At 45.0% G+C, this 14764-nt stretch overlaps 1 protein-coding gene across 5 annotated transcripts in view; it reads left to right on the top strand.

Annotated features, from left to right (window-relative positions):
- Positions 1-14764, top strand: part of LOC116398535 (E3 ubiquitin-protein ligase RNF31-like) — a 66870-nt gene that overhangs the window by 17292 nt on the left and 34814 nt on the right. For all 5 annotated transcript variants that reach the window (XM_031874901.1, XM_031874906.1, XM_031874904.1 and 2 more), the window contains 6 exons: positions 1904-2059; positions 2433-2489; positions 7080-7278; positions 9902-10073; positions 11388-11521; positions 12011-12183. In XM_031874901.1, coding sequence (XP_031730761.1) covers positions 1904-2059; positions 2433-2489; positions 7080-7278; positions 9902-10073; positions 11388-11521; positions 12011-12183 — 891 coding nt within the window. The remainder of the gene's footprint in view (positions 1-1903; positions 2060-2432; positions 2490-7079; positions 7279-9901; positions 10074-11387; positions 11522-12010; positions 12184-14764) is intronic.

The following is a 14764-nucleotide window of genomic DNA, read 5'->3' on the forward strand; positions in this document are numbered from 1 at the left end:
TTGATGATCTGAAACATTTAAGTGTGACAAACATGCAAAAAAATAAGGAATCAGGAAGGGGGCAAACACTTTTTCACACAACTGTGTGTGTATATATATATATATATATATATATATATATATATATATATATATATATTAGTGCTGGGCAACGATTACAATTTTTAATCGCATGATTTTCTGTGATTAATCACGATTGAAATTTTTAATTGTTATGCGGAAAATGCATTAAAATGTAATGTGCACTTTTATTTTAAAAGTACTGCTATATGAACAAAAGTGCAATAACATTTAGTTTGCAAACACTTTAAACGAATAAGGTGCTTTTTAACAGCAGTGTTCCCTTTACACATTGTGACAGAACGCTGGAGACTGTGCAGGGAGCGTGTTCAAAAGGCAGATGTCTCGCAGCAGCGATCATATCTCTTCACTATCTGTGCTCAGTGTGTGACTGTATGTGAAACGTTCCACTGCTGTGCAACATGAATATAATGTGTGTCTTGTGTCTTCATGACAGTCAGAACATGTGAATGCAGCTCTACTGTTCAATATATCAATATCAATATAATGTTGTAACTCCGAGGTGATGATGGTGACCCAGCGATGTCCAGTAGTCTCCAGTGAGAGCAGCAGCTGCTGCACGTTGTAACGCCGTCACTTTAGTCGTCCTCTCCTTTCATACAACTCGTGTATTCTTCTGGTGACGGTGTGTCTTGAGGCTCATACGTGACGTCATTCGTTGCGATCCTAACAACGTTCCTCAGACCGACATCAGAAACAGACGCCACTTCACGTGACGGTACAGAGGATGTACCCACAGTATACGTCTCTGGTAGCGAGTGACCTGTCGATCACTGTGTAGCCTCGCCCTAAAGCATCCCCTGCTTTATGGTCTGTTTGACTCTAAATGGACCATAATGTACTAAATGAACATCATGCTGTATTGAAGAAGACTTGAAACTATAGATTGAGACCATAAACTCATGTTTACAATGTTTACTGAGGTAATAAATCAAGAGAGAAGTAGAGTCATTTTCTCATAGACTTCTATACAACCAGAGGAGTTGCCCCTGGTGGACACTAGAGAGAATGCAGCTTTAAGACACTTAAGCATGGCTCCATTTTTCAGAACCGGAGGTTGCTGCCTGGTTACAGCCTTTATCTTACACCTAGCTCTTAGTAGGTGTCATTTTCTCATAGACTTCTATACAACCGGAGGAGTCGCCCCCTGTTGGACACTAGAGAGAATGCAGCTTTAAGGCACTTCTGCATCGGCTTCACTTTTCAGAACTGAAAGTTGCTGCCTGTTCAATCCCCATAAACCTGCATGTTAAAATGCCCAAACTTACAGCAGAAATAAACATGTTTACAGCCTCGTACAAAAAACGGTTTTGGTCTCTATAGCTAATGAGTAATAAGTCATTTTTATTAGTTCATTTTTAGAATTATAATAAAGCTTAAATTGATGCATAATTAAGGGTGTAGCCGTTTGAGTGCCAGTTGGGTGTCGTCTCAGGTCGCTAGCTGTCTGCACTGCTACACACACTCTGGATCGCCTCAGCTCCCACGACGACCCACGTCTTTGCCTATTTTTAGAGTTAGCCTGTGTTGTCACTGCCAAGATTGAGGAGCTCCCACTGGTGGCCACCTATGGGTGACATTATGGAGACTACATCCATATTTCATACAGTCTATGCTTTTTATACTGGCCCGTAACTGCTACAATTTTCTCACAATCCTGTCCCTTTTACTCCCGATCCCAAGAGAAGATTCCTCGTGCTGACTGACAGAACCTCTACATAAAGAACCTGGGGAGGTCCACCTTCATACTCAACTGTTTGGGAAAGTAAACCAAAAACAAGTTGAGGTCACATTACATCCCTTTTGTTCTTTCTGCACCCAGGGAGGACGAGCAGTGCTCTGTCTCTATGGTTACTCCAATCAGCAGCCAGACGGGCTCAGCTTCCCTGATGATGTCACGGATCCTGATGTGGGCTGCGTTGCTGCGGTAACGCTAGAAGTGATGAGTCTGAGGATGGAGCTCGAAATGCTTATTAAGGTGTGTGTGTGTGTGTGTGTGTGTGTGTGTGTGTGTGTGTGTAACTCATGCATGTCTATTAACTTCTTACACTTGATTGGTTTTCTTGGGGAAGAATGATTCCTCTGCATCTTCTGTCGCCAGCAATGGCATAAGCATTCTTAATAATTGCGCAATTGTTTGCTGCAGCAAAGTTCTTACTTTGTCAAACTGTCCTCAGTTTGCTGTAGAGCCAGAGAAGGCTTTAAAATCTTTATATTTTATGTAAGTTTGTAGTCATGAACTGCTTTATTCCAAGGCACTGCTCTGGTATGTGTGTATGCAAAGTGCAGTGACTGTTTTGCTTGACTTTGAATACAAAGCCTTAATGATAACGTATTTGGTCTAATCCCAGGAGGCTCATCCCCACCCTGAATTCTACGAGAGAATCATTCCTACACTAAGACACAAGGTAGAGTCATTCAGATTACCATCATATCTATCTTCAGTTACATGTTTCAAAGAATATACTTTGTATAGATTGGATTATGGGATAAATCAATACTGCATCAGACTAGGAATACCTATATATATATAAACCTATAATAGATGCTCTTCTCCAAATATAATGATTGAGACTGGCAGGGAACGGAGTTCAATATGCTCGACATGACATGACCAACCAAATGTCATTTCAGTTCATTGCAACTGACTGAAACTTTTTTTTCCAGTTACATACAGCTTTGTTTTACACTTATTTCACAAAGAAAACAGAAAACCGGACGTGTTTCTTCAGACCAAATGATTTATTTTTCATCTACCACTCATATTCAGCTGTAGAGCATAACACTGAGGATCTGAGGGCTCAAATTCCTTCCTAGTACCACAGGGTAAACCCAATAATGTCCACTACTGGTTAGTATGTTACATTGTTATTAATGTACATGTTTATGTTGTCTAGATGCAGGTGACCAAGCTCTGTCCTCCAGCCTTGAAAACATAATTTCATGGACAAAATTTTAATGTCAGACAGAAGAAAAAAAAATGCATAACAATTGGGCCGTCCTTGTTTTGTGCAAAAATGTGTTGTGAAGTTTATCTGAAGTTAATATGAGGCACCAGCAGTCTGAGTTGGACAAATCAAATGGATATCTTCCAAAGTAACAATCTTTTTAGAATGAAATTGCTTTTTTTTCCTGGACATTACATTACAGTCATTTAGCAGACGCTTTTATCCAAAGCGAATTACAATAAGTCTATTCAACATAGGTATTCAAGAAAACTACTAGTCACCAGAAGTCATAAGTGCATCTCCTTTTTTAAACAAACATCTAAGAACCAGAGCAAAAGTACAGTGCAGAAACAAACTAATACGAATACAATAAGTGCAACAAACTAATACGAATACTATAAGTGCAACAAACTAGTATGACTACAATAAATGCTAAGTGGAAGGCTCAGGGTAATACTTCTTGAAGAGGTGGGTTTTCAGCCTAATGAAAGATGGGCAGTGACTCTGCTGTCCTGACGTCAGTGGGGAGTTCATTCCACCACTGTGGGGCCAGGACAGAAAACAGTCGTGACCGGATCGATCGGCCGCAGGGACCTCTGAGCGACGGGGCAACCGATCGCCCCGAGGCAGCAGAGCGAAGTGGCCAGGCGGGGGTGTAGGGCTTGACCATGGCCTGGAGATAGGAAGGAGCTGTTCCTTTCACTCCCCTGTAGGCTAGCACCAGAGTCTTAAACTGGATGCGAGCTCTTACAGGGAGCCAGTGTAGAGAACAGAGAAGGGAAGTTGTGTGGGAGAACTTGGGGCGATTGAACACCAGGCGAGCTGCAGCTTTCTGGACAAGCTCCAGAGGTCTGATGGCCGACGCCGGGGCTCCGGCAAGTAGAGAGTTGCAGTAGTCCAGGCGGGAGATGACAAGAGCCTGGATTAGCACCTGCGCTGTCTCGTCAGTGAGGAAGGGGCGAATCCTCCTGATGTTGTAGAGCAGGAATCTGCAGGAGCGTGTAACCGATGCAATGTTTGCTGAGAACGACAGTTGGTCGTCCAGGGTCACACCCAGATTCCTCGCAGTCAGAGTTGGCATTACCACGGTATTGTCAATGGTGATGGATAGGTCTCGGTGCGGGCAACCCTTCCCCGGGAGGAACAGTAGCTCAGTTTTGTCCAGGTTGAGCTTGAGGTGGTGTGTCGTCATCCACTTCGAGATGTCAGCCAAGCACGCAGCGATGCGTGCCTCCACTTGAGAGTCACCGGGGTTAAATGACAAGACCAGCTGGGTGTCATCGGCATAACAATGGTAAGAGAAGTCATGCGAGCGAATAACAGAACCCAGAGATGTTGTGTAGAGCGAGAAGAGAAGGGGGCCCAGGACTGAACCTTGTGGAACCCCCGTAGTCAGCATGCGTGGTTCAGACACAGCCCCCCTCCATGTCACCTGGTAGGATCGACCTGTCAGGTAGGATGCAAACAGGGAGAGTGCAGAGCCTGAGACTCCCATCCCCTCGATGGTGGAGAGGAGGATCTGGTGGTTCACTGTGTCAAACGCCGCAGACAGGTCCAGGAGAATCAGGACAGAGGAGAGAGAGTTCGCTCTCGCAGCGTGAAGCAACTCTGTCACCGCAAGGAGGGCTGTCTCAGTCGAGTGACCCACTTTAAACCCGGACTGGTGGGGGTCCAAGAGGCTGTTCTGGTGGAGATAGGAAGACAGTTGATTAAAGACAGCACGTTCAAGTGTTTTGGATAGAAAGGGTAGAAGAGAAACCGGTCTGAAGTTCTTGACATCAGAGGGGTCAAGTGATGGTTTCTTCAGAAGGGGGGTGACTCTGGCAGTCTTGAAAGCCATGGGAAAGCATCCTGAAACAAGAGATGTGTTGATGAGGTGGGTGAGGAAAGGAAGGAGTTCAGTCGCAATAGACTGAAGAAGAGGGGAGGGGATCGGGTCAAGGGAGCACATCGTGGGGCGGTTAGATGTAACAAGGTTGAGAACCTCGTTAGGGGAGAGGGGAGCCAAATAGGGTAGGCTGGGGCATGGCGAGGGGAGGGAGAGCTGTGGGGGAAGAGCTGGAGAGGGTAGAGAGGGAGAGGGTGGACAGGGACTTTGAGAGAGGGAGGGAGAGGGTGGACAGGGACAAGGAGGCTGAGAGAACGAGGATCTGATATCGTTTACCTTCTTGTCAAAGAAGTTGGCGAAATCGTCAGGGAGAAGGGAGGAAGTAGGAGAAGGGGGTGGGGGGGGGGGGGGGTTGGAGGAGTGAAGAGAAAGTTTCGAAGAGTTTTTTAGGATTGGAAGCAGAGGTTAGGATTTTAGAGCAGAAGAAAGCAGCTTTAGCAGTAGATAGAGAGGAGGAAAACGTGGAAAGAAGAGATTGAAATTAAGAAGGTCCTCCGGGAGTTTGCCTTTTCTCCATTTACGCTCAGCCTCTCTTAGGGTCCGGTCCATCTATCAGTACGCACTGAGTCCGACAGACATGGGGCAGGTGGAGTTGGCCGTGCAGGCCTGGAGGTGAAGGGACAGAGGTTGTCCAAAGAAGAGGAAAGGGTGCCGAGGACAAGATCAGTAGCAGTATCAGGGGATAGGAGAGAGAAGGATTCAGGGTCAGGGAGGGCAGAGGTAACAGAAGAGGAAAGATTAGCGGGGGAGAGGGAGCGGAGATGACTACGGGTAGAAACCATGTGGGTAGGTGGAGGAAGTAAGGGGGGAGAGGGAGTAGGACATGAAATAGTGGTCAGAGAGCTGGAGGGGAGTGACGGAGAGGTTAGCAGTAGAACAGTGTCTCGTGAAGATAAGAGCCAGCTGGTTGCCGGCCTTGTGGGTAGGAGGAGAAGAGGAGGGGTAAAGGTCAAAGTAGGAGAGGAAGGAAAGAAGAGGTTCTAATTTATCAGTCTGGATGTTGAAGTCGCCGAGCAGGATGAGTGCGGAGCCATCGTCCTGGAAGTGCCAGACTAATGTGTCTAGCTCCTCCAGGAACTCACCAAGTGGTGAACTCACCTGGTGGGCGATACACAACAGCAATGGTGAGCTTGACTGGATAAGTGACAGTAACAGCATGAAATTTGAAAGAGGACGGGGAGAACTGTGGAACAGAGACAAGAGTGTATTTCCATTTTGGGGAAATGAGCAGGCCAGTACCACCACCTCGCCTCGCAGCTCTGGGAGTGTGAGAGAAAGAGTACACATCTGACAGAGCTGCAGGTGTGGTGGTGTTTTCTGGTGTGATCCAGGTCTCAGTTAGAGCAAGAAAGTTGAGGGAGAGCAAGGAAGCGTAGCCTGAGATGAACTCAGCTTTCGGCACTGCCGACTGGCAATTCCAGAGCCCCCCTGCCACCACTCGCTCGCCATGAGCTGAGAGAGTAGGACAGATGAGGTTAGTGGGGTCACGGCACCTGGTAGTGGCCCAATGTCTACGTGACCACCCGACAGAGGAACGGACAGAAATAGGATGCAAACACATGGTAGACAAATAGAAACTCCCCAAGTACACGCTCGAGAAGTCAGGCTTGACAAAGTCGCCCTGTTGCCTTTGTTCGCCTGACACTTCTTCTTCTTCTTGTTTGAGGTTTATTGGCGGTTGGCAAACAATGAATTAGTGCACGTCTGACGCTTCAACCACCAGCAGTGGTTAATTACAGCTACTTACTGATTGCTCATTGTCTGCCAGGAGTGCAGGCTCCTCCTTGGCAATTAGCAAAGCTATTCACCAGGTGAGACTCAATCACACCTTCCTCAGACAAGCAGAAACTCACAAAGCATTCACAACTGAGTACAGGTATGAAGACCACTAGTAAAAGCAAGAATAAAATACTTGTTCCAGGTGAGTCAGGTGGACAGTGTTGAGCTGCAGTGAAAGGAGAAAGGAAATGGTCTACTAAAAAGTATTTTTAAGATACTCAAACAGTCGGCTAAGCTTTGTCTAATGAAGCCATTGTGTCTGGTGAAATGTTGGTAATAGTATTACATCACACTGAACGGAGCCATCTCTTATTTGGAAGTTAACGATGACCCGTCGTGCCGATTTTTCAAGTCAGCTTTCCCCCTCTCTTCTCTCCTCTTAGGATGTAGGTCTCAACACTGATGCTGTGATCTGCCACTTCTCCTCCACTTCATGCCTCTCAGGTGGTCAGACCAAGTCTCTGGCCTTCCCCCTCCACCATCACTCTTCCAGGGTGAGCAGTCGTGGCCAGTCCCTGTCCACCAACCACCAAAGTCTCCGGTCCATTCAGGTCTTTCCCACCTCCTCAAACAAGCACCCAGGTGAGGAGAGAAAACACGCTTTTACTGCATCAACTATCTTGGTTAGCTATGGATTGATGTATGCTTGTTTATCTGCCCATTTATAGACAGACTGCATACTGTAATAACTGACACACACACTTATCAAACATTTCCCCTTGCTAATTAAGAACGTGGTTTTGGTTTTACACATTGAAACATCATGAATTACATTACATTACAGTCATTTAGCAGATCCAAAGCGACTTACAATAAGTGTATTCAACATAGGTATTCAAGATAACTACTAGTCACCAGAAGTCATAAGTGAATCTCCTTTTTTAAACAAGTATCTAAGAGGATAAACCAGAGCAAAAGTACAATGCAGAAACAAACTAATACGAAGACAATAAGTGCAACAAACTAGTCTGACTACAATAAGTGCTAAGTGGAAGGCTCAGGGTAGTACTTCTTGAAGAGGTGAGTTTTCAGCCTGATGAAAGATGGGCAGCGACTCTGCTGTCCTGACGTCAGTGGGGAGTTCATTCCACCACTGTGGGGCCAGGACAGAAAACAGTCGTGACCGGATCGATCGGCCGCAGGGACCTCTGAGCAACGGGGCAACCGATCGCCCCGAGGCAGCAGAGCGAAGTGGCCGGGCGGGGGTGTAGGGCTTGACCATGGCCTGGAGATAGGAAGGAGCTGTTCCTTTCACTGCCCTGTAGGCTAGCACCAGAGTCTTAAACTGGATGCGAGCTCTTACAGGGAGCCAGTGTGGAGAAGGGAAGTTGCATGGGAGAACTTGGGGAGATTGAACACCAGACGAGCTGCAGCTTTCTGGACAAGCTCCAGAGATGGCCGACGCCGGGGCTCCGGCAAGTAGTGAGTTGCCGTAGTCCAGGCGGGAGATGACAAGAGCCTGAGAGAGAGTTCGCTCTCGCGGCGTGAAGCGACTCTGTCACCGCAAGGAGGGCTGTCTCAGTCGAGTGACCCACCTTGAACCCGGACTGGTGAGGGTCCAAGAGGCTGTTATGGTGGAGATAGGAAGACAGTTGAAGTGTTCAAGTGTTTTGGATAGAAAGGGTAGAAGAGAAACTGGTCTGAAGTTCTTGACATCAGAGGGGTCAAGTGATGGTTTCTTCAGAAGGGGGGTGACTCTGGCAGTCTTGAAAGATGTGGGAAAGCATCCTGAAACAAGAGATGTGTTGATGAGGTGGGTGAGGAAAGGAAGGAGTTCAGTCGCAATAGACTGAAGAAGAGGGGAAGAAGGGTGTCGAGGGAGCACATCGTGGGGGTGGTTAGGGGAGAGGGGAGCAAAATAGGGTAGGATGGGGCATGGAGAGGGGAGGGAGAGCTGTGGGGGAAGAGCTGGAGAGGGTGGCGAGGGTGGACAGGGAGAGGGGGGCTGAGAGAAGGAGGATCTGATATTGTTTCCTTCTTGTCAAAGAAGTTGGCAAAATCATCCGTCAGTAGTTCAGTATCCCTCCAGAAGCAAAATACACACTGGAGTGAAAACTTTGACTGGACTATTTATATCCTTGAGATGTGAAAGCCACTCCCCTGCCACTTAGCAGAGCAATTGACCAGGTGAAACCAAAATCACACCTACCTTGCACAGACAGGAACTGCAAAAGTATTAACACTGAAGCAGCCTAGGTACAGCTAATAACAACTTGTAAAAGCAAGAACAATAACTTGACGTGTCGTAAGCCTGGTATATATTCCCCATTCTGCAGACAGTTGCGGACTTGTACTAGTTGCGTGGATTCGCAAGTGGTTCCACTCATACTCCAGTTGAGGGTCCGCATCAGTCTGCACAGCAGCTGGATTTTCGCAGATCAGGCGAGAATCATGTAATTACAAATCACACCAAAATCCATCTTGTCAGGCTTCAAATAAGGCATTTGTGTCCGGCAATCCTGGACCAGTCGGCATCCTGTGAGAGGCTACAGGCTGCTGGGGGCGTTGATTATGTGCTTGTGAGGACACGCAGAGGATAATATTTGTTCTAAACAACAATGGCGGTTCGTGAGAGGGTTAACGTGGATGCTGCAATAGCGTCAGTTATATCAGAAGTGGAGGGTATTTCTTCATCGGGAAAAGAATGCAAAGAACGACACTGAAGGCTTCTCTCCATGGAAAATATGTTATAGCTCTTCTTAGGAAAGAGTTTGATTGACAGATGGTTCATCCAGTCCCCTGCCAAGTATTTTCTGAAAATACCTGCCTTTTTCTAATCAAGGTAAAGCACCATAATGTTGTTTTACCAGGAGTTTGACGTCCTTTGGATGACTTTGTACTCATTTAAATTTTATAAATGTAGGTAACGGCACTCCTCCTAGCATAACCTCTTTTCAAAACAGATTTGTCATCATCTGGAACACACACTCACCATCCTAACAACACCGTCATCCAGCAGCTAGGCCTGTTATATGCTGGCCAACGACTACATACTGTAGATATACTTTAGCAACCGGAGAGTATTGGCATGGAACAGAGAAGATATCCACATATACTTCCTGTTTGTGTGTTTTTTCCAGTGTTTCTCTTTTTCACTAGAAAAGTATCTTGATTTTGTGACAATATAATCTGTGATTTGGCCAAGATTCATAGTAAAAAATGACGCGACAGTGTTTGGTTGAGCAAATTATTCTCTCTGTTTCAGAGAACTGCACTATCTGTGGGATATTCCGCATCTCTGCCCACTGCCTCACCTGCCTCCAGGGGCTCTGCTCAGAATGTGACAGATTGTACCACTCCTACCCTGAGAGGGCCAACCACCGGCGAACAGCTGTCTTGTCATCGTCAACATCATCCCAGAACAGGAAAAGTCAAAGGTATGAAATATAAAATGGAAATACTCTGATTCCACTGTCCACAGCAGTGATGGTTCTGAATACTTGACTTGAAAACTAAAAGTTCTCAGCAGGTGTATGTCATCATTGCTGCTCAGCTGCCCTCTTTCCCCATCTGTGATTTGGTGCAGATCAGTTGTTGTCGTTTCTATGCTGATTAGACAGGAAGTTAATCATTCAATTATTTTTATTTAGTGCATTTAAATTAAATTATATTAAAATGAAATGCAAATTGCTGATTTACATTTTCATCTGAATTATGGTTGGCTAACCGAGCTGCCAAACAAGCTCAACCAATCAAATGATGTGGGTTACAGACAGGAGCGGTGTTTCCATTCAATTGACCCTTTTTCTAAGCCCCGTCCCCTGCTGCTACTCCATCAAGCTGTCAGAGCTACCATGGAGCCCACACTGTCACTACCTGCACTCACTGAATAAATATATAAAGTGATTCAGAGAGAAGCAAACGTATGGGTCAATAATATGCATTTGAAGGAGAATCCAGGATGTCTAAGTGATTCAGCAGTGAAGACATGTTAAAAAGATAAAGATAGAAGCTAAAGCTACATGTCACAGTGTAAACGTGAACCACCACATCACCTGGAGATGCAGACAGACGACAATGAAATAAAGGAACAACTGTTCCTCTTTATTCACTGTTACAATCATTAAATAACATTCAGTATATGTTTAGTAGCTAGCATAGCATAGAAGTGCTAACATTAGTTTATGATATGCTAACATACTTTGCTAATGCTAGATCCACAGCTTTTTAAGGTAGAAATGTAAAGTTTTAGAATTTTACGTATATCTCTTTCCAACCTCTCCGGGTAACGAGTATCACTATCGCACGGTTAACCATGACGAGCTCCAAATCCACTAAACCAGCCTGAAGATGAAGAACATCTGAAACCACTGATGAGAGTCTATGGAGCAGACCTGAGTTATCTGACCCTGTTCAGAGCTGGCAGTCTGCATTCGGGACTTTCGAAGGGTCAATTGTTTAAATTTAAGTGAACTTGTGAAATGCCACAAAAAAGGACCTCAATTGAGCGCTGTTGAGGAAGTCATTTAAAATATGTGAATGGAAACACGGCTAGTCAGGAATATGGTTGATGTTAAAGCTGATCACAGCAAAGTCTAACAGTTGCGACACAGTGTAAGTCAAAGTGTTGGAACTGAGTGCTTGTATGACTGATAAGTGTGTGAACAGAACCGATGTGTATGGATATGCAGTATAATTAGTCCATGCAAACTGACACAGCAGTATAACTTTCCCCTCTTCCCCTGTTTCAGTTCTTCCACCTGGCGTTGCCTCCACTGCACCAAAGTCAACTTCATCCAGGATGTGCTCTGTGAGGAGTGTGAGCGGCCTCGCCTGGAGCTGATCAGCTGTAAAGCAGATGAATCTCAGCCTGCCACCATTACTGGTCTGTGCTGTCTCATGGTGCATCCCACAGCTATCCCAACCAGTCCAGTATCCAAACCCACCTCCTTATTCTACTGCACTCTAGTTGCATCAGTACCATGGAAACTGCGATAAAATCAAATAAATACAACTAATACTAGATTAAGTGAGTTGTGTGTATATATATATATATATATATATTTATACAGTCTATTGACTTTGAAATGCTACATCTTTGCCAGCAACCGGTACATTTTTTTCCTGCTCTTTTTTAACTGCCTGTATATGTTTGTGCATACCGGCCTGTTAAAGGAGACTATCATTTGAATACCAGCTTTTATTTTTGAATTTAAACTTCATCTTTAATCTCTTTTAACCTTTTATTGTCACTTGACAATAGCCAAAAAATTGCCACCACAGCCAAGGTACTTTTAAGTTGAGGACGTGATTGAACTGAGTGAGGTTTGTGTGTGTGTGTGTGTGTGTGTGTGTGTTAATGTCTTCTTCTCAGAGTGGCAGTGTAAGAGCTGCACCATGGTGAACGCAGCCAGCAGTATTCTGTGCAAAGTGTGTGAAAGACCTCGTTTGGCCACACGACCTCCAGTAACCCCGTCACACCCACCCATCACCCCCCCCAGACCACCAGCACCAGTACTGGGCATGCCCGGTGACCCTGACAGCCAGGTTAGTTCACTGTTTGTGTGTGTAATAGTCATCGAGCTTGGTCTTAGTCAGGATATGACTTCTAAATATTTTTATATTGTTTTATGTTCATAATTGTTTGATTTAACCCTTTAATGCATATGATCATACCGGCGGGATCATTCTAGTAAATGAATCTGAGTTTAGATGGAGCCTTTATGACATTTTCATATTCAACATGATGCTGATGTGCTGATATAGTCTGAGTGGCACTCTGAGGTGGTCTGCTAATTCTTTGGAGCAAAATTGGTTTGTGGAAACAGGAAGTTTCTCAAAGACACTCTGAGGTGGTGAACTGACATTTTAAAGTCAGATTGGACTATGGAAATCTATTCTTTATTAATAACTAATGATTCACACAATTCAAATTTTTCGCTGAAATACAGTTGTTTATTTTTAGTTGTATTTATTTATTTATTATTGAATGCATCTGAAATTGCCTATCATGTTCAGTGGAAGGTCTCTTTTATTTGTAAGTCTCTTTTTTGAAGCGCTCTGATCTGCGATGCCTCGTATACACACTAACTCACACGTACTGCAAAGCAACGCGAGGGCTAGTTTGTCGAATCTTCCATCTCTGTTCCCGACCTCAACACGTAGATACTCACTTTGGCGCTCCACTTCTTGTGTTCTCTTCAAGGTCATTTCATGTTAAAAAAAACACAGGCCTCATACGTCATACACCCATATGCGCAGGAGAGCAGTCTGGATGGGTGGGGGGCCACTACTACAACTTGTACCCCATTTTTGCAATATAGTCATTTACTACATCCAACTCAGAAGAAGCCGCAATACATTGAGTCTGTTTGATTTGACCCTAGAGGCTAGCAATAGCATCACCATGAAGTTTACATTCATGGTTTAGCATGCCTCATCAATTATTGGACAGATTGCCTAATTTGGTAAACACATTCATGTTCCTCTTCAGATAAATTGTAATAACTCTGGAGAACCTCTTACGCGTCAACATGTCCAATACTTTGGTTTAGTACCTCAGTTCTGTACGTTTAGTGCAGATTCGCAACCGTTAGCATGCGAACACACAAGACTAAGATGGTCGACATAGTAAACATTATACATTATACACCCGCTGAACACTGAACATTGCCATTGTGAGCAAGTTAGCATTTAGCTTAGCACAGCTGCACAGAGCTGCTAGCATAGCTATAGACATTCAGTGTTGTTATCAAATCATGTGTGTCTCAATCCAATCAAGTAAACATTTAGAGGTAAATTCAGTCTATCAGTGGCATTATACCTTGACCGGTGTTTTACATTGAGTTTTCCTCCCCAGACAAGTCAGACGAGTCCATAGTGTTGATATTTGGTGCCTGCGTTTTGAATTTCTCACTCACTGCAAGCATGAAAACAAAATGTCAGGGCAGCTAGTGGCACAAGAGACTGTCTCCCAAAGCCACATTACTTACATCCAGTGGCTGTCAAAATGTCAGCTTTTATTGTTCCTTTAAATCAGAGTGGATTAATTAGGCTTTTCTTTTACATATAATTAACTGAAGAACAATCTTAAATGTTAAATTGTTAAATTGTGAAAACCAATTAATCTGTACTACCCACAATTACACCATAATATAAAGCCTGCATACATTGCAGCAAGGGAAATTCAAGAAAGTCATAATATCTTATTTTTGAGATGATTAAATCATATTTCTTCTTATCCAAGAAGGTAAATGGACTTGCATTTATATCGCACCTTTCTAGTCTTCTGACCCCTCTAAGCTCTGTACACTACATATCTACACTCACCCATTCACACCCATTCATACACTGATGGCAGAGGCTGCCATGCAAGGTGCCACCTGGTTCAGTGTCTTGCTCAAGGACACTTCAAAATGCGTTCAAAATGTGCAGTTAACACGAAAAGATTTGCCGTATACTGAGTGCCTCTCTCTCTGTGTCTCTATGGCTCTCTCTGCCTTTCTCTGTGTCTCTTTGCCTCTCTCTGTGTCTCTCTGCCTCTCTGTGTCTCTTTGCCTCTCTCTGTGTCTCCCTGCCTCTCTGTGTGTCTCTGTGTCTCTCTGCATCTCTCTGTGTCTCCATGCCTCTCTTTGTCTCTCTCTGTGTCTCTCTGCCTCTCTGTATCTCTCTGCCTCTCTGTGTCTCTCTGCCTCTCTGTGTCTCTCTGTCTTTTTGCCTCCCTCCGCGTCTCTTTGTGTCTCTCTGTCTCTCTCTGTCTCTCTCTCCGGGTCTCTACATCTCCGTGTCTCTCTACATCTCTGTGTCTCTCTGCATCTCTGTGTCTCTCTGCCTCTGTCTCTGTCTACCTCTCTCCGTGTCTCCCTGTGTCTCTTTGTCTCTCTCTGCGTCTCCCTGTCTCTCTGCGTCTCTCTGCCTCTCTCTTTGCCTCTCTCCGTGTCTCTCTACCTCTCTCTGCCTCTGTCTGTGTCTCTCTGCCTCTCTGTCTCTCTGCCTCTGTCTGTGTCTCTCTGCGTCTCTCTGCCTCTCTCTGCGTCTCTTTGCCTCTCTCTGTGTCTCTCTGTCTCTCTCTGCCTCTGTCTGTGTCTCTTTTCCTCTCTCTGCGTCTCTTTGTGTCTCTCCGTCTCTC

The sequence above is a fragment of the Anarrhichthys ocellatus genome, unplaced genomic scaffold (genome assembly GCF_004355925.1).
Source record: "Anarrhichthys ocellatus isolate YVR2014 unplaced genomic scaffold, GSC_Weel_1.0 scaffold85, whole genome shotgun sequence".
Taxonomy (NCBI): domain Eukaryota; kingdom Metazoa; phylum Chordata; class Actinopteri; order Perciformes; family Anarhichadidae; genus Anarrhichthys; species Anarrhichthys ocellatus.